The sequence below is a fragment of the Stenella coeruleoalba genome, assembly GCF_951394435.1.
Source record: "Stenella coeruleoalba genome assembly, chromosome: 20".
NCBI lineage: Eukaryota > Metazoa > Chordata > Mammalia > Artiodactyla > Delphinidae > Stenella > Stenella coeruleoalba.
Window position 1 is genome coordinate 50,496,569 of NC_137166.1, and position 27,970 is coordinate 50,524,538.

Sequence of the window (27,970 nt, forward strand, 5' to 3'; positions counted from 1 at the left end):
CCTTATGTATACTTTTGCATTTATTTTTCCCAACAACCTTGAAAAGTAGGTATTATCCTCGTGTTATAAATAGGGAAACAGGCTCAGGGCTGCAATGACTGGCCCATCTAGGACTAAAGAGGACTGACTTTTCTCGTTCATTTAGTCATTCATTCAACAAACACTTAACGGCTATCTAATCCCTGTGGTCGTCGCTGGAAAACATAGGACGTCTAAGACAGAAAGCTGGGAAGTTGAGTTTTATTATTCATTAGTGAGTTGATAGGGTGAATTATACATTGATAGAATTATGTATTAATATTTATGAATCATAATAAATAAATAACGGGACTGTTTTAATAGTGTCTGGGCTCCGGCCAGCTTCCTAGCTCGGCTAAAACCCCAGCGTCCGGGCGATGCCCAGATGCAAGTTCTAGCGCAACGTAGAGCAAGTCTCCACCGTCACGCCCCCACCGAACCCCTAGAGGGCGCAGCGTCACCCGAGGCTCCGCCCTAAGTAAGGCGGGGCCTGAGCGTGCTGTACGCAGGCGCAGAGTGAGTCTTGGGCGCTCGCAGCTGCTCACTGGTTCGAGTCTGCAGTGGGGCGGGGCTGGGCTGTGAGGATGGCGTGCGCAGGCGCAGGACCTGTTTCGGGAGCGTGGGGGACCCTGCGGACCGGAAGTTGAGGCGTTCGCGGTGGCGAACGAGGTGAGGGGGTGGGGCGGCTGCGCAGGGTGGTGGCGGCGGCGGCCGGAGTCCGATCGGGTCCGGGAACGTCTTGGGAGCGAGCTGAGGGGGGAGGGAAATCCCGAGATGAGGTAGTGTGTTGGAGGAGGCCGAGCAGCCGGGAGACACAGACCGGGGTGGAGCCTGAGCGTTCCTGAGAGAACCTGAGGGTCAGAGAGCCTGAAAGAAATGGAGGCACGGAAGGAAGCTTCGAGAAACTGAGGGACCGAGAGACAGGGAGGTTGAGAGAGGAGGGAAGCCGAAAACTGGAGAGATCGAGGGCAAGAGGCTGATGGGTCCTACCGAGAGAGGCTTAGAGGGAGTACGAGAGAAATGCGATCGCACCGGGAACTTGGGAAATGGAGGGAAACGTAGAAAGATGAGAGTGGAAACTAAGGTTGCGAGAAAAGTGTGTATATGTGTGTATGATGTATATGTATGCATATAAATATATATGAGTGATTTAGAATAGTACCTGATACATGCGTCAGCCCTAAGTAAATGTTAGCTATTGTTAAAGCTTCAGACAACTGAGTGACAAAATTTTAGGGAGAAATGGAGAGAGATGAGAGAGTCACGATGGAGGAAGAGCGTGATGGAGAGAGACGAAAACGGAGAGTCGGAAAAAAAAAATTCAAACAGAAAATGAGACAGTCGGATGGAAAACTGAAGTAGAGTGGCGTCGAATAGAGGAAGACAGCTGGAGAGAAAATCAGACTAAAGAACAGAATCCGAATGGGAGAGCATTAGATAAATGAAAAGACATGGGACCAGGCAAGGAAAGGGAAGAGAGATGAGGGTGGTGAGCAGGATGGACCAAAAAAGACAAGAGACCTGAAGATGGAGAGCCAGACAGGAGAGAAATAGGGAAGCGGAGAAAACCTCTAAAAGCCTTAAGCCTAGGAAATACAGGCCAAGAGACCAAGAGATGGTCCGAGACACAGTTACAGAGAAACTAGTAGATCCAGGAAGTCGAAAAGGTAGTCTTAAGAGAATGGATTCCTTGAGAGTCATGAGGGTGCTCTCATTCCAGCCCACATGCAAGGACAGGCAGTTAGCAGCCTGGGAGGAACGCTCTCCTCCATCTAATTGTCCTTGTCTTCTTCTGAGAAACACTGGCTCAGCATCACAGCAGTCTTTCAAGGCCTTTTCCTTCCCTTCTAGGACAGGAATTCCCTCTGAAGGTGCCGTGGCATCACGCAGCCCAGGTGTTTACCAGGAAGTGATGTGCACTCCCCACACATCCCCACGCATGGCTACTGCTCCTGTGGGAAACAGCTCTGCCAGTTCACAAGTTCTTCAGCTGAAACCCTCACCTGGCTCTAATAACTCCCAGGGTTGGTCTGGGTCCCTCTGAGGCTACAGAGATGGAACCTCAGAACTCTTCTGTGATGGCCCTCAGAGACTGAAGGCAGAGTAGGTGAAAGCATTGCTAATGAACCAGGGTGAATTGTGGCCATTTGAGTGTCATTTGTTTCCAGGTTGTATGCCCGTGGTTCCTCTCACTGGACTTGTATGCCAGTTACCCATTTAGCTTCTCTGTGCCAGGCTAGGTGATAAACATTGCAGTGTTTTGAGATGGGTATTGCCCCCATTTTATAGATGAAGAAGACCTCAAAGGGTTTAATTTGCCAGTGGTCACCCATCTGATAAAGCTGCTATTCAAACCCAGATCTGTTTGACCATGAAGTCTTTACCGTGGAAGTCTCGGGACCCTTTTAAGATCATAAACTCTTTGAAGAATCTGAGTGATGGGCTTCGCTCCAGAAAATTGCACATACGCGGGGATGTGCTTTGTTAGTTAGGACTTACGCAGCTAAGAGTCAGAAACCAAACCTTAAGAAAAAGACATTTTCTCGTGTAGCCATGAAGTGGAGGGTTGGCGGGAACTAAGCTTCAGGCATTGAGTGATGTTGCCAAGCTTCTCCCCGTCCCTCTTCCACTTCTCTCCTTGTAGTTGCTCGGTGACCATCCTTGTGTGTGCCTCACTGTGCCCACGTGCAGCCTTTTCTGTGGGATAGATTTCTAGGAAAGACTATTTAAGAGCTACTACAAACAACTCCCTGTTTATATTGTCCTTGCTTAGCCACAGTAAATAAGCTTTTGTCTCCTAATAACATAGTGTAAATTCCAGGGAAAGGCCCTGATTGGACCTCCCCGGCCCATGTGTCCACTCTTCAGACCAGTCACTGGTTAAAGGGGGAGTAGGGTACTGTGATTGGCCAGGCCTTTGTCACTTGCCCAACCAGTAGGAATTCTCTTCACTTAAAGGCAGTGGGAACCATGTGGATTCCAGGAAGGGCTGCTCTCCAAAGGAAAGTGCATAGGTTTTTCTGAAAAAAAAAAAAAGAAAAAGAAAAAGAATTGCCGGGCAGGCAAAAACAAAACATACATAATGCAACACTTGCAAAACTGTGCACTTGATTTCAAAGGGTTCCCAGGAGCCCTGAAACTCAGTGGACCACAACTCTCTCATGTTATCACCTCTCAGGACCACGTTCTGCTCTTGACTGGCCACATGACCTACATTCCTTCAGGTCAAACATTCCCTCCTCCGGGGATCCTTCCCTGACTCCCAAGCACAGTCAAGGAAGGCTCTCGCAACCCCCTGGGCTTCCTTTATCACAGCCTCCATCTCGGGATCTCGGTGTGGTCCTATTCATTGCTGTCCCTCCCCCCATCCCAGTGCTTGCAAAACAGCAGGCTCTCAATAAATGCTTCTAAAAATGAATGAATGTCTTCTGTTCTCTCCCGCAAACATTCAGGGCCCGAGATCCCAGCATGAACTTGTGTCCATCCCAGAGATCACCACAGGAGTCATGAGGTGCCCTGTGTGTCACCAGCTTGACCCAGGCCGCAGGGCATTTACTCTGCCAGCACCTGCCGTGATCCTATCGCACCCCTGAGGAGGAAATTAGCTTTTTGAAGACAAAGTGCTCCCTTATTGCAGGCACTGGCCTCTCACTGCAGGAGGTGGGGAATATCTGGTCTAGGTGATCAGAACTGAGGCCAGTTTTGTGACAACACTGGGATTAGCCACGGCATGCCGCCTCCCAGAACATGGGAGGGCAGGGGTCCCCGAGACCGACCCCCGGCTCCCAGTCAGGAAGAGGACCCGGAGAAATGGGACTGGAATTGTCCAGAGACGCGTCGCCTCTTCGAGGACGCCTTCTTCGGTGATGAGGATTATATCCGGCAGGGTTCTGAGGAGTGCCAGAAATTCTGGACCTTCTTTGAACGCTTGCAGAGATTCCAGAATCTCAAGACCACCAGGAAGGAGGAGAAAGACTCTAGGCATCCCAAGCACAGCATCCCGGCACTGGCCGACCTACCTCGCGCTTATGACCCACGCTACCGCATCAACCTCTCCGTCCTTGGCCCCGACGCTCGGCGCTCTCGGGGGCTAGGCAGGCGCCTGGCCCCGGAGAGAGTGTCTGAGTTCCGCCAAGCCCTGCTGCACTACCTGGACTTTGGCCAGAAGCAGGCGTTTGGGCGGCTGGCCAAACTGCAGCGTGAGCGCATGGCACTGCCCATCGCCCAGTATGGGGATCGCATCCTGAAGACGCTGAAGGAGCACCAGGTGGTGGTGGTGGCAGGTGACACGGGCTGCGGCAAGTCCACTCAGGTGCCCCAGTACCTGCTGGCCGCTGGCTTCAGCCACGTGGCATGCACCCAGCCCCGGCGGATCGCCTGCATCTCACTGGCGAAGCGGGTCGGCTTTGAGAGCCTCAGTCAGTATGGCTCACAGGTGAGTGGGACAGAACAGGTTTCCGGTTTTTCCCAGTGACCTCGCGGAATAAGTTGGTTGCCCTATGGCAGTATCGTTACGAAAACCCTTACCCTTTGACCCGGAGATGATTCTTGTAGAAATTTATCTATCGATTGGCCTGGAGATGGTCCAAATGACAAAGGCACTAACGTTACCCAATATAGCACCTTAACAGTCAAAAATCGGCAATGCCTCTGTGTTTATCAGTCTTTTTCTAGGCAGTCACAAAAAAAGAATGAGGATGCTTCCTACTAATGAGTTCTAGGGTTCTAATCCTGGCTCGACCACTTAAAAATTTTTGTTTTTGAAGTTATCATACTCTCAACACAGAAGAATGCACGTATCATGCGTATATAACTCTGTGAATTTTCGTAAGTTGACTGCATTTGTGTAACTAGCATTCAGGTAAAAAAGTCAAACTTACCAGCACCCCAGAAACCTCCTCGTTTCGCCTCCCAGTTACTGCCTTGAGGCCTCAAGAGTCATCACTGTTCTTAGGGATAGATCGTTATTTTAGTGCTAGATTATCAGACCTGCGTTAGTGATAGAATATCACAGATTATTTTCTCCTCTTTTTGTTACTTTTTTGAAAGTTTATTTATTTATTTATTTGTTTGTTTTGGCTATGCCGGGTCTTAGTTGCAGCACGCGGGATCTTTTAGTTGCAGCATGCGGACTTCTTAGTCACAGCATGCATGCGGGATCTAGTTCCCCGACCAGGGATTGCACCGGGGCCCCCTGCATTGGGAGCGCAGAGTTTTACCCACTGGACCACCAGGGAAGTCCCTCTTTTTCTTACTTTTTATAAATGGAATCAAAGTATGTTCTCTTGCTCACTATTACCAGTTATGGCCTCTGTTGCTCAATATTAGTTTTGTGAGACTCACCTATAGTATCATCATGTAGATGTACACCATTCATTCACACTGTTGTATGGTATTCCATTGTGAAGGCACCACAGATATTGGTTCCTTTTACTGTTGATGGGCATTGCGGAGAATTCTAGTTTTAGGCTCTTGTGAATGGTACCACTACGAACATTCTATAACATGCCTTTTGGTGTGTTTTGGTACATATTTCTGTTGGGTATATATCTAATAAGGGTAGGATCACTGGGTCATACCAATACTTGTTATGGTTAATCATTTTCATTTTAGATTTTCCAGTGGGTCTGTAGTGATATCACATTTTAATTTGCATTGTGAGTTTTGTTTTGTTTTGGCTGCGTTGGGTAGTAGTTGTGGCATGCAGGATCTTTGTTGAGGCATGCAGGATCTTTCCTTGTGGCGCACGGGCTTCTCTCTAGTTGTGGCATGCAGGTTTTTCTCTCTGTAGTTGTGGCGAGAGGGCTTAGTTGCCCTGCGGCATGTGGGATCTTAGTTACCCGACCAGGGATCGAACCCGTGTCCCCTGCATTGGAAGGCAGATTCTTTACCCCTGGACCACCAGGGAAGTCCCTGCATTGTGAGTTTTAATTTGTGTTTCCTTGATGACTAAGGACATTGAGTGCCTTTTCATGTATGTATTAGCCATTTGGAGATCCTCTTTTGTGAAGTGTCTGTTCAAGTCTTTTTCCCGTTTCGCTTTTGTGTTTTCTGTGCTTTTGTTCTTGATTTATATGTCTTTATAGCATCTGGATATGAGGCCTTTGTAGGATTTATGTATTGTAAATCTTGTCTTCTATTCTGTGAGTTTCCTTTCATTTTCTGAATGGTGTCTTTTGATGATGGTGTCTTTTCATTTAAATATAATACAGTCTGTCATTTTCTTTTTACGGTTACCACCCTTTGGGTTCTGTGTAAGGAATTTTTGCATACTTTAAGGTCATGAAGATGTTCTGTTTTTTTCTAAAAACCTTTACATTTAGGACTGTAATTCATCTGAAATCTATGTGTGTATGATGTGAGGTAGGGGTTAAGATACATTTCCTCTCCATAACACTTTTTAGCGATTTTACTTTGGATGACTCGTGTCTGTTTCTCCATTTCTGAGGTGAGGGTAACACTAGTGCTTATACTGTGTGGCAGTTGTGAGGATGGAGTGAGTTGACATACATAAAGATTTAAAGTAGTTCCTGGTACATAGAAAGGACTCAAAGAAGGGCTAAGCATTACTATTGTAATTAATTAGTATCATACATCAGGCTCTGTGCCAAGTACTTTATGTGCATTAGCACATGTAATTCTCACCGCATCTAGGAGGAAGAAATACGCATCTGTGGGATGGAGTTGCCCAAGTCAACAGCACTAAGTGGCAGAGGTTGCATTTGAACCTAAGCCTGTTGGACTCCAGAGTCTGATGTGGGACATTTGCTCAGATTTTCAATTTGGGGAGGGCGAGGGGCTGTGGCCCAGGCCCAGGTCCTCTCCTGACCACACGTTCCCACTGCCCCCCACTCCCAGGTCGGCTACCAGATCCGTTTTGAGAGCACACGCTCGGCGGCCACCAAGATCGTGTTCCTGACAGTGGGGCTGCTCCTGAGGCAAGTCCAGCGGGAGCCCCGCCTGCCGCAGTACCAGGTCCTGATCGTCGATGAAGTCCACGAGCGGCACCTCCACAACGACTTCCTCCTGGGTATCCTCCGGCGCCTGCTGCCCCAGCGACCTGACCTCAAGGTCATCCTCATGTCAGCCACCATCAACATCTCGCTCTTTTCCAGCTACTTCGGCAGTGCCCCCGTGGTACAGGTGCCTGGGAGGCTCTTCCCCATCACGGTCAGTGCCCCCCTCGCCCCTCCCCAGACTTCCCACCTGGTCTCTGGCCACCCTGGACATGTCCCTTCTCTTCTCTTTTTCTCTGTTTCCCATCTCTTTGATTAATGATGTTCTCTCTCTCTCTCTTTTTTAAAGTTGCTGTTTTTGGAGCGTTTACAGTGTGCTGGATAGAGTGCTAAGTGCTTGTTAGAGGAGACCCCAAAATTTAAAGGCTCAAATAACATAGAAATAAATTTTTCTTATATAACCCAAGCCAGCCAGGTGTGGCTGGTCCAGGCTGATGGGCAGCTCTGTTCTACGTGGTCGTTCAGGGACCCAGGCTCCTCTTTTCTCATTGCTCTCCCATCTCACAGGGCAGGGTTTCTAGACTCAGCGCTTTGGACATTTGGGTCTGGGTAATTCTTGCCCTGTGCGTCACAGGGTGATTAGCAGTATCTCAGAAGTGGCAGAGCCAGGACTTGAATCCCACTCACAGACAGACATGTCCCTGTGCCCGATAGCTTCTGTTTGCCCTTCCAGATCTCCTTGTCCCTTCCCCACCTTCCTGTCTTCCCTGGGAGGCACAAACGGACCCCTTTCCCCTCTGCCTTCTGGTTGGCCAGTGGGAAAAGGAGAGTCAGCCCCTCCCCTGAGGTCTCCAGTGACCTGTGACCCTCACCCGAAGTCACAGCTCCTTTTCGAGATGTCTCTCCACACAGCTCTCTCCTTTATGTTTTTTTTTTTTTTTTTTTTTTTTTGCGGTACGCGGGCCTCTCACTGTTGTGGCCTCTCCTGTTGAGGAGCACAGGCTCCGGACACACAGGCTCAGCGGCCATGGCTCACGGGCCCAGCCACTGCCCCGGACCGGGGCACAAACCTGTGTCCCCTGCATCGGCAGGAGGACTCTCAACCACTGCGCCACCAGGGAAGCCCTCCTTTATGGTTTTGATAACCACTACTTCCTCTTGTTTTGGGGCCCAAGAATTGATAAGAGCTCTGAGGTTCCTAGCCCCAGGAGATGCACTGTCCCTTGTGGTTTCTGGGTCTAAATGCCCATCGGTCTGTCTTCTAAGTAACCATTAGAAACAGTGAGGTTACTTTCAGAGAAGTGATTTCTAGTGTTTTAATCCCAACTCCACCCCTTAAAATTTTGTTCTTGTTGGAGTTATACTCCAGATACAAAAGAGTACCCATATCACAAGTGTACAGCTCAATTAATTTTCACAAATTAAATACCTGTATAGAGCCAGCACCCAGATTAAAAAACATGAACATTACCAGCACCCCAGAAACCTTCCAGTTACCTTGATACTTCGACCTTTTATTACATCCTCCTCAGAGACCGTCTTTGAGTGTGCTGTCTGCTGCCTGACTGATCTGTGTCTTCTCTGTCAGCCTGTGGCCTCCTCGCCCCATTGCTTGGGAGCTGGAGTGACAAGGTACGCTCCTGCCTGGGGCTGTCTCCTCACAGGTTGTGTACCAGCCGCAGGAGGCCGAGCCGACAACATCCAAGTCGGAGAAGCTGGACCCGCGGCCCTTCCTCAGGGTGCTGGAGGCCATTGACAATAAGTACCCACCCGAGGAGCGGGGCGACCTCTTGGTCTTCCTCAGTGGCATGGCGGAGATCAGCGCCGTGCTCGAGGCCGCCCAGACCTACGCCAGCCACACCCAGCGCTGGGCGGTGCTGCCGCTGCACAGTGCCCTCTCTGTGGCCGACCAGGACAAGGTGGCGCGTGCAGCCAGGCCACGTGGGGCAGATGGGGGTCTGGGGGGGCTGAGGGCAGCTAATGCAGGACAGATATGACCCCACAAGCAGGGCTGTGGGCTGCAGAGGGGCTGCTCCCATCTTTGAGTTCCTGATGAGGTGGGAGGCACTGGAGCTGAGCTTTGGAGGACAAGGAGGGTTTGTTTTTTTTGTTTTTTGTTTTTTTTTGCGGTACGCGGGCCTCTCACGGTTGTGGCCTCTCCCATTGTGGAGTGCAGGCTCAGCGGCCATGGCTCACGGGCCCAGCCGCTCCGCGGCATGTGGGATCTTCCTGGACCGGGGCACGAACCCGTGTCCCCTGCATTGGCAGGCGGACTGTCAACCACTGCACCACCAGGGAAGCCCCAGACAAGGAGGGTTTTGAGTAGGAGAAGAGGGAGGAAGGCAGTCCAGGTGGGGGGAACCAGCTTGAGCAAAGGCCTGGAGGTGGGAACCTGTGAGTGGGGTGTGGGGAAAGGTGAAGAGACTGCCTGGTTGGAATGGAAGGGTGCTGGGAGAGAGGCCTTTGGGTCACTGTGTTAGTTATTGATTGCCGTATAACAAATTACCCCCAAACCTAGCGGCACGTTTACTGTTACATGCATTATCTCACATAGTTTCTGTAGATCAGAAATCTGGGAGGAGCTTAGCTGGATGGTTCTGGCTCAGGGTCTCTAATGAGGTTGCAGTCAGATGTCAGCTGGGGATGCTCTCATCTGAAGGCTTGACTGGGGCTGGAGGATTATCTTCTCAGATGGAGCTGGCTGTTGGCTGGGGGCCTCTCTAGGGGGCTGTTTGAGTGTCCTCACGATATTGTGGCTGGCTCTTCCCAAGAGACCAAAGTAGAAGCCACAGCATCTTTTATGACCTAGCTTTGGAAATCACAAACCATCATTTCTACAGTATCTCTTAGTGTTTTTTGTTTTTTGTTTTGTTTTTAATTTCCAGATAGTAGATAGTTTTATTTTATTTATTTAATTTTAAATTTATTTATTTATTTTTGGCTGCATTGGGTCTTCATTGCTGCACACGGGCTTTCTCTAGCTGTGGCGAGTGGGGGCTACTGTTCGTTGCAGTGTGTGGGCTTCTCATTGTGGTGGCTTCTCGTTGTGGAGCATGGGCTCTAGGCACGTGGGCTTCAGTAGCTGTGGCTCGCGGGCTCTAGAGCACAGGCTCAGTAGTTGTGGCGCACAGACTTAGTTGCTTCACGGCATGTGGAATCTTCCTGGACCAGGGCTCGAACCCGTGTCCCCTGCATTGGCAGGTGGTTTCTTAACCACTGCGCCACCAGGGAAGCCCTATCCCTTAGTTTTTTACCCGGTCTGCCCTGTTCAGGGGTAAGGTACTGGGTGAGGGTGTGAATCCTGGGAGTTGAGACTCCCCCAGGCTGTCCTGGAGGCTGACTACCATAGTCACCTCCAGAAGAATCCCTTCAGGTCAGACTTGGTTGTTTAGTGATTAAAGAAACAAGCTTTGAGCACCTCCTTAGTGCTCCCCTTGCTCCAAGGGGCCTCTTTGGGATACAGTGGGAGCTGAGATATGGTTCTTCCCCTCAAGCTGCTGGTCCACTGAGGGGGGATAGACAAGTAATTGACAATCCCACAAGTGGTAGAGGAGAACTCTGGATACTCTGAGAGCAGAGTCTTGGTGGATTCAGGAAAGGCTTCCTGGAGGAAGGGACTCTGTACGTGGAGACCCGAGAAAGCCCCATTCTAGGAAGGGGGTGAGGAGAAGCGTGTCCCAGCTGAAGCGTGTGGAGCACTGGTTTTGTGCTGGGCAGAGTCCTGAGCTCTGTGCACTCCTTGTCTCTAAGCTTCACAGCCGCCCTGTCTGCCAGGTCCTGTTGTCCCCATTCAATAGATACAGAAACTGAGGCGTAGGCACGTATGCAAAGTCACATAATTGGCAGAGCCAGGCTGTAGAACTTGGTAATTTGGTACCAGAGCCCATACTCTTAACCAGAGGGTGGCAGACTTCCTGTGAAGAGGGCAGATTTTTAGTTTTTATGGGCTCTGTGGTCTCTGTCGTAACTACTCTACTATTACAGGTAGAAAGCAGCTGTAGACTGACCTGGTGAGGCTGTGTTCCATTAAAACTTGATTTACAAAAACAGGTGGCAGGGTGGATTTGGCCTGCAGGCTGCAGTTGCTGACAGCCGCTCTTAACCACTGTGCTTGGCTGTCTCTTGGGTCCATGAGAAGGGCTTGTGCAAAGGGCCTGGGGTGAGAGAAAGATGGGACAGCTGGGAAACTGCACTCAAAGTGGCTGGGTCCGGATTGTGAAGGGGAAGTCAGGAGAGATGGGACTGGAGAGGTGGGCAGGGTTAGACCACCAGGGACCTTGAAGACCCATTGTGGTGGTGGGCTTTGTCCTGAGGGCACTGGAGGGGGGTCACGGGAAGGTTCTGAGCAAGGTGGCGGGCAGTGCCAGTTTGTGCTTTAGCAGATCCCTCTGCTGCATGTGAAGGCTGGATGGGAGGGGATGAGACTAGAGACCAGGGAGGAAGCTGGAGCGGGATTAGGGTGGGAAAGGAGGGGCGTGGAGCAGGGCAGGGGCTGTGGGTTTGGGGAGGAGGGAGTGAATTCATGAGATGTTCAAGGTGATCTGGTGTGGCGGGGTGGGTGAGAAGGGACAGGACAGCCCAGGACAGCCCAGGACAGCCCAGGTTCTGGTCCCGGTGATGCAGTAGATGAGGAGCCATCTCTAAGATGGGGGCCCGAGTAGGGAAGGGTTCAGTAGAAGGTGCTGAGGCTGTTTTAGACATATGGCTGTGAGATGCCCGTGGGACATCCAGGAGGCCACTGGACACATGGGTTAGTGAGTGCCGAGTTAGTTGTGCAAAGGGCCTGGGGTGAGAGAAAGACAAGGCACTGATGCCGCCTCTTCACTATACCCCAGGTGTTCGACGTGGCCCCACCTGGAGTCCGGAAGTGCATCCTCTCCACCAACATCGCTGAAACCTCAGTCACCATTGATGGGATCCGCTTTGTCGTAGATTCTGGTAAGCGCTGCCCCCCCAGCTACCTCAAGGATCTGGCGAGAAGTGTGGGGTTTGGAGCTGTGCACATGTAGTGAGGGAACTCTGGACCACAGCAGGGAGGAGGTAGTGTTTAGGGCTGTGTAGCAGTGGCAGCATCTTAATCTTGCTCAGGCCTTCCTAGCTTGCTCCTGCCTCAGGGCCTTTGCACTTACCGTCGTCTCTGCAGAGAGCTGTCTCTCCCCAGATTTTTACACGGCTCACTCCCTCACCTTATTTCAGGACCTGCGCAAATGTCTCCCCATTAGAGAAGCCCACTTGTTCACTTTATCTAAGTGATCTCCTTTCACTGTCACTTCCCTTATGAGGCTTTATTTTTCTTCATAGTATGGGCATTATATTTTATATATCTTGATCTATTTAAGATCAAGATCTGTCCATAGTATGGGCATTATATTTTATATATCTTGATCTATTTAAGATCAAGATCTGTTATTGTCTGTCTTCCCAACTAGACTGTTCTCTGGAAAGTCAGCATAGCCTAGTGGCGAGGAGGCACTGGGGCCAGCCTGCAGGTACACTGCCGGCTGTGTGACTCTCAGTGCGTCTGTTTGCTCATATGATTTGCAATCATAACAGCACCTCCCTCAGGTGTTGAGGGTTAAAGACGTTAATACATTTGGGGGCTGAGGCTGGAACCTGGCACAGGGTGAATGCTCAGTAAATGTCAGCAGTTATCTTATTGTATTGAATCTGATGCCACTGACGATAAAAGATTCCATAATTTTATGTTGGATGACTGAACCTCTGAGTAAGAAAAGGCTTGAGAAAATAAATGAAAAGATAAATGAATGAGGAAACTAAAGAATACATTAACAAAATGGTAGGGTGGGGCCAAGAGTAAGCTCTCAGTTAGTGTTACTGGAACAAAGGAGTAAGTGAGGGTGTCAGTGAGTGAACGGCTGGGTAGAGGGCCAGGCGCATGGAGGGCCCACGTGGCTCCTGCACACGCATTCCCTTCCCTCCCTGCTACCCTCCTGCCCACCCAGGGAAGGTGAAGGAGATGAGCTATGACCCGCAGGCCAAACTGCAGCGGCTGCAGGAGTTCTGGATCAGTCAGGCCAGTGCTGAGCAGCGTAAGGGCCGGGCGGGCCGCACGGGCCCTGGTGTCTGCTTCCGCCTCTATGCCGAATCGGACTACGATGCCTTCGCCCCCTACCCTGTCCCGGAGATTCGGAGGGTCGCCCTGGATGCACTGGTGCTGCAGGTGAGGCAGGGGCTGGTAGGGGACTGCATCCTGAGTGCTGGTGCCAGAGAGGAACCCAGGAGGCATTTAGACATGGTTTCAGGGTCAGGAAGGGCAGGGCTGGCCAGGCCACTGAGTGGAACTCATTCCTTCCAAATGTCAGATCCCGTATTGAGGGGAGAACTGTTCCCCCAAATCCACAGGGTCATGGGAAGAACCTTGTGACTCAGTCACAATGCTTTCAGCTGTAACAGAAAACCCATCAAGAAGTGGCTTTTAAAACTGGGGTTTTGGGCCTCCCTGGTGGCGCAGTGGTTAAGAATCTGCCTGCCAATGCAGGAGACATGGGTTCGAGCCCTGGTCCAGGAAGATCCCATGTACCGTGGAGCAACTAAGCCCGTAAGCCACAACTACTGAGCCCGTATGCCACAACTACTGAAACTTGTGCCCCTAGAGCCTGTGCTCCGCAACAAGAGAAGCCACTGCAGTGAGAAGCCCTCGCACCATAACGAAGAGTAGCCCCCGCTCGCTGCAACTAGAGAAAAGCCCGCGCACAGCAACGAAGACCCAACACAGCCAAAAATAAATAAATAAATTTATTAAAACGAAAACAAACAAAAAAAATGGGGTTTCTCAGTACATTTTATGTCATGGCTTAGACATCATTTGCTTAGATTAGGCTGCTGTGACAAATAGACCCACTCACATAACAGCCAACACAGCAGAACGTTAGTCCTTGGGTTGGTGGGCAGTTTCCTTTATTCAGAGACCTGGGCCTTTTTCCTCTCATGGCTCCATCATCTCCCTGGGGCGTCTTCATCATGTGTGTCAGCCAGCGATGGGGAGAGAGCGTGGGACTTACGTTTGGGAGGGTGTGAGGGCCAGGTCCACAAGCCGTGTACTTCCCTTCCCCTCACCCTGGCGAGAGCTCGGTTCTGTGGCCACACCTCACTGCAGGGGAGGCTGGGAAGTGTAGTCTCTGTGCTCAGGAAGAAGCAGAAATTGAACATGGGGAACAGCAGGTGGCATCTGCCTCAGGCTCACACGTGCCCAGGTGAGAGAGAGGCATGAACCAGCCCCCTTTCCTATGGGTGATGCACACTCATTGTTTCTATCCATTTGATTTCCTTTTAAAAAAATGCCAGTTGCGACCCGTGTCATGGAGTTCCTGACTCACGTAACCTGCTGTTTGAAAAATGCTGACTTGAACAATACAGAAAACGTACCGTTTCACATAACAGGAAACCTTGAGATGGGGACATGCCAGGCTTGGTTATTTAGTTATTTATCTATCTATATCTCTATCTATATCTCTATCTATATCTCTATCTATATCTATCTATATATTTTTGGTTGTGCCAGGTCTTAGTTGCAGCACTTGGGACGTTTTTTTAGTCGCGGCATGGGAGATCTAGTTCCCCGACCAGGGATTGAACCCGGGCCCCCTGCACTGGGAGCATGGAGTCTTACCCACTGGACCACCAGGGAAGTCCCCAGGCTTGGTTATTTAAATAGAATGGTGATGTCATAAAGGAACAGGGTTTTTTCTAGCTTTCCAGCCTCAGCTTATCAGCAGCTGTCCTAATAACGATGATGATGATGATGATAAAAAGCACTTACCTCGTACTTCCGGGGTGCTAGCTCTGTTCTAGGTGCCTGAGTTACGTATATAAGTTTTGCTCCTCACACAATCTCTGTAGTAGGTAAACTTATTCCAATTTATGGATGAGAAACAGGATGCAGAGAGGTTACGTAGCTTGATCCATGTGGTTTGGCTGGCAAGTGGCAGAGCCCGGCTTCCATCTGAGGCTGTCAGGCTCCAGAGTGTGCCTCATGAATGCCACCTGGCTCTGGTAGCCACGGGCGGCACCTCCTCCTCCTTTACTGTCTGGCTGCAGAGGCGATGAACTGCCCCTCTTTGTGGGTCTCATTTTTTTTTTTTTGGCCGCGCCGAGCAGCTTCCAGGATCTTAGTTCCCCAAGCAGGGATTGAAGCCAGGCCCACGGCAGTGAAAGTGCAGAGTCCCAACCACTGGCCTGCCAGGGACTTCCCAGTTTGTGGGTCTCATTTTTAAGGCCATGGGAACCTTTTCCAGAAGCCCCCTGGCTGGTCTCCCATCCTGTCTTGTCAGCAGAACTAGGTCACGTGTCCACTCTGTGACCTGTAATTGTCCGGGGTGGCGGGGTGGCATTGCCCAACTGGATCAGAGCAGTGATTCGCAGTCTCAGCTACACTTTGGAATCACGAGAGTGCTTAAAAAAACAAAAAACAGCCGTGCCCTACCCCTCACCCAGAGCTTCTCATTTAAAGGTCTTTTAATGAGTATTAGTGATCTCCCAGACAACACCATAGCTTAGTGAGCAGGGAGGAAGGTGGTACCACTGGCTGCTGGGTGGATGCCAGAACCTCTGGTGCCCTGCAGCTCAGGCCCAGGAGAGCAGATCACCTTACCCAGAGACTTTGGCAGATCCCCTAGTCTCTCTGAGCCTTGTTCTCACTCTCTCATGGTCATGGGAGCCACCATGCCAGCCCTTCCTTCATCCACTCACCAGAGAGGTGCCGTTTCCCTATGCCATGCCAGGCCTGGTGATGATACGTGTTTCACTGCTTTCTCCCCGTGACCTGCTACCCCTCTGGGCCTTTGAATCAGTCGGGATGCTTTGGTCAAAAGTGAGAGAAACCCAACTCAAACTGTTGTTAGCAGAAAAGGGGCTTTTATGGATTTGTGTGTCCATGTTGGGGGGAGGTCTAGCTTAGGAAAAATTAAGGATTTCTCCATCTGCTGTGAATGGGCTGATTTCCAGGCAGTGGAAAAACTAACCACAACAGCTCTGGGCTTCCATCCTGGCCCCTCACAACCAGAGAGGATGCTGGATCTTCTCTCTCTCAGCTCCAGTCTGCAAAGTCCCAGGGAAGGATTCTGAATGGCCCAGCTCAGGTCATGTGCTCATTCCTTAGTCAGTTGCTCTGACCAGGGGCTGAGAAACCTCAGTTGGTCCAGCTTAGATCGTCTGCTCGCTCCATGGCCAGGGTGTGGAGAAGAGCTGCTAGGCAGACAGACAGATACTGGCCCTCCTTCCCTGCTTCTGTACAATGAACCTTGACATTGGGCATTTTAACGTATCACAAGTTTGTGATCCCTGAGTCCCCCGGTGTTCCACAGTGGCTCATGTGTTCCCCGTTCCTGACAGGGTTTGGTTCTCATTCCAGATGAAGGGCATGAGTGTGGGGGACCCCCGAACCTTTCCCTTCATCGAGCCACCCCCACCAACCAGCTTGGAAACGGCCATCCGCTACCTCCGGGACCAGGGGGCCCTGGACAGCTCAGAGGCCCTCACCCCCATTGGGTCCCTGCTGGCCCAGCTGCCTGTGGACGTCGTGATTGGTGAGGACCCCCCCTTGGGGTGATCACATAGGGTCCTGGGAATGGGTGTGGGACACCGCTTGCTCTGAGTGCCCGGGGTCAAGTCTGGTCCTTCTCTGGGCCCTGTCCATTCATTCTCAGGTCCTCTGGGTCAGGTCCTGTTCTAGCGCCAGGGAGATAGCAGTAAACCAAACAGACATTTCCCTCCTCTGCACAGCCTGTCCCCAGCTCCACGTGGCACCCCCTCTATTGTGGTTGGATGTCAAAACCGCCTGCCTCTTCCTCTTGCCCATCCTGAGTCACCCCTGCCCCTGCCGAGGAACTTGCTGACCGAGGCATATGTCTTGCCCAATTCTCCTGACTTGAGACATTCTGTGTCTACCAACCACCCACGGCCCAGAGAATATTGCTCGCTGAGTTCTACCACCTGGGGCACCACTTCCCAGGGGAGCTTTCTGCCTGCGCCAATGTCGTTAAAGGCCCCATCATTGCGACACGCTGGAGCGTCAGTACGGGCAGCAGCCTGGACACCACCAACCCTGAGGGCCACCGACAGCCATGGAAATGGTTATTTTTGTTTATTTTAGAAGGAAACAGGGCTAGTGCAAGGAGAATCAGATCTGAGAAGAAAGAGAACAGTCTGTGAGCATTTGCTTTGTGTCAGTGGAAGACTTTGTGGCCCTTATTTCATCTTCACCTGGTGAGGGGAGGGCCTCTGGGCGCTCCTGTTGTACAGTTGAGGAAAACGAGGCTCAGAGAAAGGCTGTCACTCGCTCGCCAGGGAGGCACGCCCCAGCCAGGCTGGCACCGTGGGTCCCCAGGCCCTGCGGAGCAGGCGACACAGATGATGCAGTGCTGGGCAGTTCTGGGCCCCGGGGGGGCCCCGGTGGCTCAGTTACCGTTCTTCCTCTGAGCCAGGTGGAGCTCCCAGTGCTTCCCAGGTGAAGCACAGTTCATCCTCACAGCAGGTAGATGCTGCGGTTAACCCATTTCACAGATGGGGAAACAGAGGCAGAGAGGAGGAGGGGCTTGCCTGAGGTGACGGAGCTAAGGGGTTCTGGGACAGCCTTGTTTTACTGCCCTACTTTATCTTATGAGGCTACATGTGTAACAGGAACTTTCTGGAAAGGTAGGCAAGGGGAACAGTGAGGGTGAGTCAGATGTGTGACATGCAGGCCACTGACCTTGGGGCAGGTGGAAACAGTCTTCCATCACATTGGGATCCGATTCTGGGTTTGATTCTGTCCCTCTGGCTCCCGAGGCCCTTTGTGGGTGAGGTGGAGGGTGGGTCAGGGGCCCCAGAGGGCTGGGGACGCTGTCAGGCGCCCAGGAGGCTCAGCGCAGTGTCTGCCCCCAGGGAAGATGCTGATCCTGGGCTCCATGTTCCACCTGGCGGAGCCTGTGCTCACCATCGCCGCCGCCCTCAGCGTCCAGTCGCCCTTCACCCGCGGCGCCCAGAGCAACCCCGAGTGTGTGGCGGCGCGGCGACCCCTGGAGAGTGACCAGGGTGACCCCTTCACGCTCTTCAACGTCTTCAACACCTGGGTGCAGGTGAGGTTGACAGCAGGGTGCCCCCGTCTGGCTGTCGTTCTGCGCGGGGCCAGGGCCTCCCTGCGGCTGTGGCTCCTCCTTGTGCCCCCACCGCCACCCCAGGGACGACCACTGAGCCCTCCGCAGGCCGGGCCTGTCTGGGGAGGACCCTGACTCCACCACTCATGGGACCAGCACGTGCAGAGGCCCCCGCCTGAGGGGGAGCCTGAGGTTTCTAAAGCACTGACGAAAGCCAGTGCCATCTGGAGAAAGTTAGATGCCTTAGGCTGGGGGCTATATCTTGAGCACACGTTCCCTGACCGGGCCGGGTCCTGTTCTGGGCAGTGCTGGGGACCCAGTGGTGACTAAAACTACCTGGCCCGGCCCTCCTGGGGCTCCCAGCTCAGTGCAGGAGAGAGACTGTCCCTGGACAGTGACCAGCCAGAATGGGCTGTGATGGGGAGTCCAAAGGGGCTGGGAGAGCCCAGGGAGGGTGTCTGACCCCATGTGGTGTCTGGGAGGGCTTCCTGTAGGAGGGGGCAGTGGGGCTGAGACCTGGAAGAAGGAGGAGAGCAGGTGGTGCTGAGGGAGGGCTGGCAAGCCTGCCTGCCATCCTCCCAGAGGCTGGTGTTTGGGCTCACACTGGGTTCGTCTGGGCAGTGGGTCGGCACCCCCATCCCTCCTCCCAGCTGGCCAGGCCCTGACCCTCTGGTGGCCGGACCTCCACCCAGGTGAAATCTGAACGGAGCAGAAACTCTCGCAGGTGGTGCCGCCACCGGGGCATAGAGGAGCATCGGCTGTATGAGATGGCCAACCTGCGGCGCCAGTTCAAGGTGAGGCCCGGGAGGAGGGGTGAGGGCCGGCCTGCCCAGGCAGACAGGGCCAGGAACAGACCTGGCGAGCGGGGGTGGGGGGCGCTGGAGTGGGGTGTGCATGACACCTTCTGCGGCACGGCTTCCCATCCTCTGACAGTCTTCAGAGTCCCACCCTACACCCGCCTCCCCTACCGTCACATCACCAGGTGTGGAGTGCGGCCCGGGCAAAGGAGTAGAGATCCAGGAGGGTTTCCTGGAGGGGTGGACAGGGTCACAAGCCGCATCCTCACGACAAGCCGCCTTCTCTGGAGTGGGGGAGCCGAGCTGGCCGAGTGCCAGCAGACCGCACGGGGCACCAGATTTGGAGCCGGACATCCCAGCAGTGAATCTGAGCTCTGCCGCTTGCTAGCAGTGCAACCCTGGGCGAGTTACTGGGCCTCTCGGGGCCTCAGCTTCTCACTCTGAAAACGGGGAGGCCAAAAATAGCCCCTGCCTCCCAGCGTTCCCATGAAGATTAAATGAGTTAATACACCTAGAGCATTTAGAAGGGCCCGACACCCAGGTGTTCCCATACAAGTGTTTGCAGTTTTCATCGTCATTATGAGGATGTGGTTCGGGCTTCCCTGGTGGCACAGTGGTTGAGAGTCCGCCTGCCAATGCAGGGGCACAGGTTCGTGCCCCGGTCCGGGAAGATCCCAGACCGCGGAGCGGCTGTGCCCGTGAGCCATGGCCGCTGAGCCTGCGCGTCCGGAGCCTGTGCTCCGCAACGGGAGAGGCCACAACAGTGAGAGGCCCGCGTATCGCAAAAAAAAAAAAGAAAAAGAGGATGTGGTTCCACAGCTTGCTTGTGTTGCTAATATTCCACGGGCCTCTTTCCATTCGAGCACAGAAAGATCCAGTGCCGAGCACTTCTCTGCGGTCGTGCCACGGAACGAAAATAAAAGAGCCCCTGGGGTAACCGTTCCTCTCGCCTGCAGGAGGGCAGATTGAGGCCCAGAGTGGACGGTCAGCGCCAAGGCCTCCCACGCAATCACGGGGGGCTCCATGTTGGGGACCACCAACATCCCAGCTGTTCTCGGCATCTCTCAACATCTCTGACTTTCTAAAGAGTGACGGTCCAACCTTTGTTGAGCCCCAGATGCTGAGAAACTAATGAAAAGTGTGGGTCCTTTTCTCTCTCTCACTCTGAGTCACATATGATATCCTATCTCTCCTCGTTGGTCGGGGCTCGATGAGAAACAGAAGGTCCAATGCAGTAGGTCCCTGGGAGACTGTTTCCAAAGGCGTGGGCAGTAGGTCTCTAATGTGCATTGGAATCACAGGGAGGGTCCGTGCTATCCAGATTCCTGAGATTCTGATTCAGTCATTCTGGGATGGGGCCCAGGTCTTGGCATTTCTGAGCGTACCCGGAGCCTGGTGACGACTGTGTGCAGAGGAGGCCCCGGGGAGGACCCTGGGTGGTGATGGCCCGGCCTCCTCTCCTCCCTCCTGGCGGCTGGCCCAGGTGTTCCGTTGGCCGATGACAGAGACGGCTCTTTCCTGGAGCAGTCGTGTGCCCGGCACCGTGCAAAGAGTTGTTCTCATACAGCCCCTTTCAGCCCTAACAGCCCTAGCAGGGAGGCCCCAGGAAGGTCCCTGTTCTTCATTTGAGGAAAAGTGTGGCTCTGAGGGTGAGGTCTTGTGCCACCAGCAGCAGGCCCCAGACCGGAACGTGCTGCATCCAGAGCACGCTTGGCCTGCCCCGTGTCCCTCACTCGGGCCCCACCCGCCCCCAGGAGCTGTTGGAAGACCACGGGCTGCTGGCCAGGGCCCAGGCCTCGAAGCCGGGGGACAGCTACAGTCGGCTACGGCAGCGTCGGGAGCGCCAGGCGCTCTACCAGCTGAAGCGCCAGCATGAGCAGGGCCAGGGACGCAGGCGCAAGGTGCTGCGGCTCCAGGAGGACCAGGACGGCTGCTCCAGCGATGAGGACCGGGGCGGCGCAGCCTCCCAGGGGGGCGGCGACAACGTGGACATCCAGGTGAGGCGCCGTGGGGCTGACTGGTGCCTGGGGTGGGCGGGGATGGAGTTGATCAGAGCGGGGATGTGGGCTGCCCTGGGGGTCTTATGGGACATGGCCTTGCTCTCGGGCCTGAGAGGACACAGCCCTGCCCTCATTCAGTAGGCAGGTTTCCATGGACAGGAGTCTACAGAAACCCTTGGATCCACAGATTCCAGTACAAGCCCCTGGGGTAGTGGGGAGGGCCCTCAGGAACCCACCTTCCCCCGTGTTGCCACCAGGATGTGAAGTTTAAGCTCCGGCACAACCTGGAACAGCTGCAGGCGGCCGCCAGCTCAGCCCAGGCCCTGACTCGGGACCAGATGGCCCTGCTCAAGCTGGTGCTGGGCCGGGGCCTCTACCCACAGCTTGCCATCCCGGACCCGTTCAACAGCGGCCGCAAGGACTCGGACCAGGTGGGTCTCCTTCCCTCTCCCCGTCCCTGTGTGTGTTCTGTCGTCTGTCACTCCTTCCCAGCACCTGCTCTGTGCTGGGGATACAGCAGTGACTGAAACAGCCCTGGCCATGCCCTTGTGGGGCTGCAGTCTAGTGGCGGGGACAGGGGATAGACTCGTTCCCAGACAGATGACCAGAGTGGTTGTGGTCGGGATGGGGACCCAGGGGCTGAGGGGGACCTGATTAGCCTTGGAGGAGGTCAGAGAGGGCTTCCTGGAGGAGGAGCCTTCTGAGTTGAGATGAGGAGGAGGGAACCTGGCAGCGGGAAGAGCAAGTCTGAGGGCCTCTGTCACCCAGCGCCCGCCTTCGGCTTCTCCAGATCTTCCACACCAAGACCAAGCAGGGCGCCGTGCTGCACCCCACCTGCATCTTCGCCAACAGCCCTGAGGTGCTGCACACACAGGAACAGGAGGCCAGGGGCAGCGATGGGAGCCGAGGTACCATGAGCCCAGGCGGGGGTTGGGGGAAGCCCTCCACCGGGGACGTGAGGGGCAGGACAGTGACCTCAGGGTGCCCCTCGCCGTCTGGGGTTACCCCCTCGCTCCTCCCCGCATTCAGCTTCGCTGGGGCTTCTGACGTGGGACCTGCAGGTCCCAAGAGCCAGACCTGGCTGGGTGGCCTTGGCAAGTCCGCCCCTTGCTGAGCGTCGCCCTCCCCATGAGGTGCTGGCTGCCCCGAGCCCCGAGCCCGTCCCAAGGCCTGAGCTTTTAGCAATTAGAGCAGCGCCTGCCAGGAGACCTGTCCCGGGAGCCCCGTGAACTTCAGGGCTTGGTCCTGCCTGGGGGGCTCCCCCAGCCCCAGCGTTCAGGCAGTTGGATTCGGTCTACCTTCGAGTGGGATCCAGGCCACAAATGTCGCTTCAGCTGAGGCTGCACTCAGGCCAGGCCAGTCCCACCAGGGTGCCCTTCCCCAGGTGCAGGCCCTGCCCTCAGGAGCGGGCTTCACGTCTGCAACGTGAAGGTCTAGCTGTGTGCTCTGCCTGAGCGCTGAAACACAGCTCATCCTTCTGTTTGTAAAGAAAGTAACATACTGCACTAAAATGGTAAACGGTAATCCCCAAAGGTACGGTTTATGATTTTAAATACCAAAGATAGAATTTGAAGTTTTCTCTCTAATCTTTAAGTGCTGTAAGTTCCAAGTGAATTTACCCTCTTCCTATTACATTGTTTTACTCCTTTTTGGAAACATTTTGTAAGTTCCAGGCATTCTGCAAGTAGAGAGTGTGTGAGGAACCCTCCGTGTTCTTGCCTAGCTGTAGCTGTCACCATTTTTCCATCCTTGTTTATTCTGTCCCCTTGATTTTTTTTTTTCTTTTTGCTGGAGCATGTTAAAGCAGGTCCCAGACATCTTAGCAGTTAGTAATAATAATAAAAATCATATTCATAAGGATTGGTGTTTTGCATCACCACAATGCTGTCGTCACCCTTAACAAAATTAACAATAGTTCTTAGTGTCACTGCATAGCCAAAATCACATCCGGCCCGGCAGAGTGTTAAGAACAAGCCGCAGGCATTTCACCATGACACACGTGAGCACGTTCTTTGTGTGGACGCGGGAATGGCCCGGGTGGGACAGGCAGCCACTGGGGGATGACGGGTGTGGGGTGTGGCGGGGAGCTGAGCTGTCCCCTCGACCCTTCCAGATGACAAGGACAAGATGAGCAGCAGGCGCCAGCTCCTCGCCTTCGTCTCCCTGCTGGAGACCAACAAACCGTACCTGGTGAACTGTGTCCGCATCCCCGCTCTGCAGGTGGGTCCTCGCCCCAGCCTCCCTGCCTCCCAACTACCCGAGCCGTGGCTGTGTCCCTGGGGGAGGAGCTGCCCTCCCCCAGCCTGGCTGCTGTCGTTCATGACTCACTGAGTGCCTGCTGGGTGCCAGGACCTCTGGAAGGTGCACAGGGCAAGACCCGGTTCCTGTTCCCCAGGAGCTCACATCTAGTGGGGGGAGGGCGGGCAGGAGCACTAAACGCAGTGCAGCACTAACTGATAGGGTAGAGGGCGATAAGCGTTTGGGGAAAATAAAAAGTACGGGTGAGGGGATTGGGGAGGGGTGGGTTGGGGGGCAGGGGAGGGGACAGGTTCTAGTATAGAATCAGGCGATCCGGGTGGGCCTTATTGAGAAGGTGCAGTCAAGTAAAGACCTGAGGGAGGGAGGAAGCCATAGGGATCTCTGCGGGAAGAGTGTCCTGGGCAGAGCGAAGAGCAAGTGCAAAGGCCCTGAGGCACCACGTGCCTGGTGTGGACAGGGAACAGCTGGAGCAGAGTCAGTGAGGGGGAGCATGGCTGGAGAAGAGATCAGGGAGGCAGGTGAGACTGGATCCCCCTCCCCCCCACCACCAGAGGGTTCTGAGCAGAGCCGGGACAGGGTCTGACACGGGGCAGAGGCCAGGAGCCCAGCAAGGAGGCGACTGAGGTCGTAGGGCAGAAGCGGATGGTGCTGGAGGCTGAGCATGTGCTCAGATTGCAGATATACGTGCGTATGTGTGTCTGCAGCCAGGAAGGGGGGTTCCTGACAGCAGTAGCTGCCACACCTGTGTGCCCACTGTGGCCACCCTGTGGTTCCAGGCCTGGCCACAAGTCTCGCTTTATAGGGGAGAAGATGGGGCTGGGTGCAGGGGGCAGTGAGGAGGAGGGCGTGTCCCTTGACTAAGCCACACAGTGAGCAAGTGGCTGAGCCTGAACTCAGGGTCACAGGCCACACCTGAGGCCTCCCCCCATCAGCTGGGTGTCCCCGTTACCCCGACCCCCTCGCTTCCATCCCAGGGAACATAGAGGGAAGAGAGAAACCCTTCCTAGAGCCCTAGGAGATGTTGTTGACGCTGATTTCCACTGGCACCAAGAAAGCGAACTCTGATCTGCTCCGCTATGTCTTCGTTCAAACATGTACTGAGTGGCCACCTGGCACCAGCCACTAAGTACTCTTCCGGGTGCTGGGAATGCAGTCGTGATCAGAATGGACAAGATTCCCTGTGTTCGCGGGGCTCATGTATAAGTGGGGGAGGCAGATGGTAAAGAGAAGCACACCAGATGCTGTACCAGTGCCGGAGGAGGAATGAAGTGGGGTGAGGGCCGGAGTGCTGGTGGTCAGCAGGACCTCGGGACAGAAACACGGCTTTGCTGGCTGAGATGCTGCTTGATATTCAATCCCCCCCGCCCTGCCCCTGCCCCGTAGTTTCTGATGATGGAGACTTTCAAACATGCACAAGAGTAGAATAGCGCACTGGACTCTCATGTTCTATCACCAGCCCCGCAGACCCTCGGCCCGCGGCGAGCCCTGCCCCGCCCACTCACCCCCGCCCCATCCCACAGGATTTTCCCCAGAGAAAAGTTGAAAGAAGTGTAGAGGGAACACTCAACATTCCCACTCCCCAGTCCTGCAGCTAACATTCGGTCTTTGCTTTATCACCTCTCCACTCGTCCATCTATTTTAACAGGTGGGCTTTCCTTTGAATTTCTTGATGCATTTTAAAGTAAGTTGCTGACATCAGTACCCTTCACCTGTAAGCACTCCAGCACGCTTCCTGTCAACTAACATTCAATGTTTGTTTATATATTTTGAGGATAAAAGGTATAGAGAGTGACACGTACACATATTAAGCACGCCATCTGACAAGGTTGACAAAGACACACACGTGTAGCCCCAACCCTAGGAAGACAGAGACGGCCACTGGCCTCCAGCGCAGGTGGTGACTCCCCTGCCCCTGACTTCTTGGAACCTGCTCTGTATTTTACTCTTTAGTCTTCGTTAGTCTCTTTCTCCGAGTAGAATTTCAGTTCCGTGGGGCGAGGACTGAGTCCATCTTGTTCACGTTGTGTCTCTGGCACCCGGAAGAGTGTCTGGCACAGAGTAGGCGTGTGGTCAGTATTTGTTGCAGGGCTGGGTGGGGGGGTGAGTGGGGGGTGGGCAGGAGCCCAGCCAGGCGGGGGGCCTCTCTACGATGGCATCCTCCCCCTCCCGCCACTGCCTGTCCCCGCCCCTTCTCTTCCAGTCCCTCCTGCTGTTCAGCCGGTCCCTGGACACCAATGGTGACTGTTGCCGTCTGGTGGCCGATGGCTGGCTGGAGCTCCAGCTGGTGGACAGTGAGAGCGCTGTCCGGCTCCTGGCGGCTTCCCTGCGGCTCCGGGCCCACTGGGAAAGCGCCCTGGACCGGCAGCTGGCCCACCAGGCCCGGTGGCGGATGGAGGACAAAGACGACGAGGAGACGGACCCAGTCAACCGCAAGGAGGTGGCAGCCCTGAGCAGGGAGCTGCTGCAGTTCACGGCGTCCAAGGTACCCGCCTCCTGGGCACCTGCACACCCTTGGCCAGAGGGGCCATCAGCCATAGGGATGAAAGCTCTGGAAGGCCTGGCTTCCAGCTCATCAATATGCACACATTTGGGGGTTTTCAAACCAGAGAGGTTGATGACAAGCCCAGCGTCACACAGCTGGTAAGGGGGGAGCCAGGGTTTGACCCCAGGAGCCATGCCATTAACCCCTGCGGCCCTCATTCAACAGACGTTTATGAATACATGCTGCATGTGTGGTGCAGGTTACCCCCGTTAGCAGTTAAGGGCGTGCAGGGTGTGAGAGGGAAGCTGTAAGGTGTCTGTCTGTTCGTGGAGGACAGATGGGAAGAATTCAGACGGAGCAGATTTGAAACTGATCCCCCACCTCTTTAAGTGGCGGGGGGTTGAGAATTGCTCCTGAGTCTATTGCTATTACACGTGGATGGGGTGCGACCCAGTTGACCAGGGAAAGGGGAACAGGCTGACGTGCTGGAGGAGAAGGGGCAAGGTGGCCAGACTTGAAGGTCAGACTTAAGGTCTGGATGTGTTCCCAGCAGTCATAAGGAGAGAAGGGCTCTGGGGAAGGCAGGTGAGATGGGGGATGGGGCATCAGGGAATGTTCTAGACAAGCCTGTGGTCATGAGCATCTGAAACCGTGTTGTGATTGGCTTAAGCAATTAGCCCCCATAACTGAGAAGCCCAGGGGTGGACTTTCGGCACGGCTGGATCCAGGTGCTCCGATCATGTCTGCCTGAGTCTCTCTCCCCTATTTCCTGTCTCTCTTTGTTCAGGTTTCCTACAGCCTCCGGCGGCTCACAGGGCTGGAAATCCAGAACCTCTATGTGGGACCCCAGACCATCACTGCTGCCCCCAGCCTCCCTGGCCTCTTTGGCTGCTCTACCCCGTCCCCCCATCCCACCAAAGGGGGCTACGCAGTCACTGACTTCCTCACCTACAGCTGCCTCACGGTGAGCACGGACCCCACCTTGGCCCCTCATCCTCCTGCCCCTGAAAATGTGACATCAGTGATTCCCCCCACCCTCTGCCCCCAACTGCACTCCAGCTTAGTGCAGGGATGCAGTTTCAGAAAGGGGCCTGCCAGCCCCGAGGGGTTCTGGGAAGGTCCCAGGCTGGCGGCGGGGGGCGGTGGGGAGCCAGGCCTGACACAGCCTGCCTGTCGCAGAGCGACGCGGACCTGTACAGCGACTGTCTCCGCACCTTCTGGACCTGCCCCCACTGCGACCTGCACATGCCCTTCACGCCCTTGGAGCGCATCGCCCACGAGAGCACCTGCCCCGAGGCCCCACAGGACGGTCCCCCAGGTGAGGCTGGGGCAGTGGCGGCCGGGGCGCCTGTGTTTGCCCAGCTGTCCGTCCAGCCTGTGGTTGTTGACTGTGCGTCTGGGCACTTGCTCGACACTCTGGGGACTCACGACCTCAGCCGTCTGCTCTGGCTGGGGCCACGTGCGGACTCCGTCACAAGGACCCAGAGCCCGGGACCAGGAGGCCCTGCAGCCACCTCATTCTCAGGTCGTGGTGTCTGTCTCTCTTTGGTCTCTGTGTCTCCGCCTGTCTGGTTGGCCTCTGTGTTCCTGTCTGTTTCTCTGTCTCTCTCTTGCCGTGTCTCTTGTTCTTTCTCTGTCCCACAGCTCTCTCTGCCTTGGCCACGTCCATCCTGTTGTCATCCAGGGGACGCTGCAGTGGGCAGGCCCGGGCACAGAGTCTTCTGCGGTGCCCCATGAGCCACCCGCTGGTGCTTGCTGGGGAGATGGCTGTAGGGCCACGTGGTCCCACCCCAGGGCTCTGTTTGTCTCTTTCAGTCTCTGTGTCTCTGCTTGTGTCTTTCTCTGTGTCCCTTTCACCCCCTGGGACACAGAGTAAAGACTCGCCTCTGTGTGTGTATTGATCAAGGAGGGCTTCCTGGAGGACACAGAGCTGGAGTCCCCAGAGGCCAGGAGAGAGCCTAACCCCGCCAGGTTTCTGGGATTTGGGTGGGGGTGAGAGCATGCAATGGAGCGTCCCCCTCACAGCCTCCCATCTCCTCTCCCTTAGGGGCTGAGGAGGCTGCCCCCGAGCCCCTCCAGAAGGCATCCGCCCTGCAGAGGCCCTACCACTGCGAGGCCTGCCAGAAGGACTTTCTGTTCACACCCACGGAGGTGCTGCGGCACAGGAGGCAGCATGTGTGAGCCCAGCCTGTCCTGGACCAGGACCAGGGCCAGGGCCAGGGCTCCCGCGCAAGCCCCCAGCCTAGACGCGGAGCTGTGGTCTGGACCCAGCCCCGCTGGGAGGGAGCATAAATATGTGAATAAAGTCTCACCGATGGAACTTCCCTGGTGGCGCAGTGGTTAAGAATCCGCCTGCTGGGCTTCC

The 27,970-nt window shown here is 54.5% G+C and overlaps 1 protein-coding gene across 2 annotated transcripts; it reads left to right on the forward strand.

The window, feature by feature from the left end:
* The first annotated feature begins 606 nt into the window (after positions 1-606).
* Positions 607-27,952, forward strand: DHX34 (DExH-box helicase 34). 2 transcript variants are annotated; one of them, XM_079907833.1, is made up of 18 exons: positions 637-687; positions 1,870-1,913; positions 3,471-4,453; positions 6,877-7,188; positions 8,639-8,893; positions 11,810-11,912; positions 12,938-13,155; positions 16,345-16,519; positions 17,856-18,049; positions 18,760-18,861; positions 20,619-20,861; positions 21,122-21,295; positions 21,655-21,772; positions 22,978-23,084; positions 25,324-25,605; positions 26,393-26,569; positions 26,785-26,923; positions 27,653-27,952. In XM_079907833.1, exons 3-18 carry the CDS (start codon positions 3,749-3,751, stop codon positions 27,784-27,786), a joined length of 3,438 nt encoding a protein of 1,145 aa, XP_079763959.1. In that variant the 5' UTR covers positions 637-687; positions 1,870-1,913; positions 3,471-3,748; the 3' UTR covers positions 27,787-27,952. The 2 variants fall into 2 exon arrangements, with proteins under 2 accessions (XP_079763958.1, XP_079763959.1); XM_079907832.1 differs by lacking the exon at positions 1,870-1,913 and having other exon boundaries at positions 607-687.
* The last annotated feature ends 18 nt before the right edge of the window (positions 27,953-27,970 follow it).

Coding starts and splice junctions, on each gene's coding strand:
- DHX34 (XM_079907832.1), top strand. CDS start 3,749: ATGCCGCCTCCCAGAACATGGGAGGGCAGGGGTCCCCGAGACCGACCC. Junction 20,862..21,121: donor GCGACAACGTGGACATCCAG/GTGAGGCGCCGT, acceptor TGTTGCCACCAG/GATGTGAAGTTTAAGCTCCG. Junction 25,606..26,392: donor TGCAGTTCACGGCGTCCAAG/GTACCCGCCTCC, acceptor CTCTTTGTTCAG/GTTTCCTACAGCCTCCGGCG.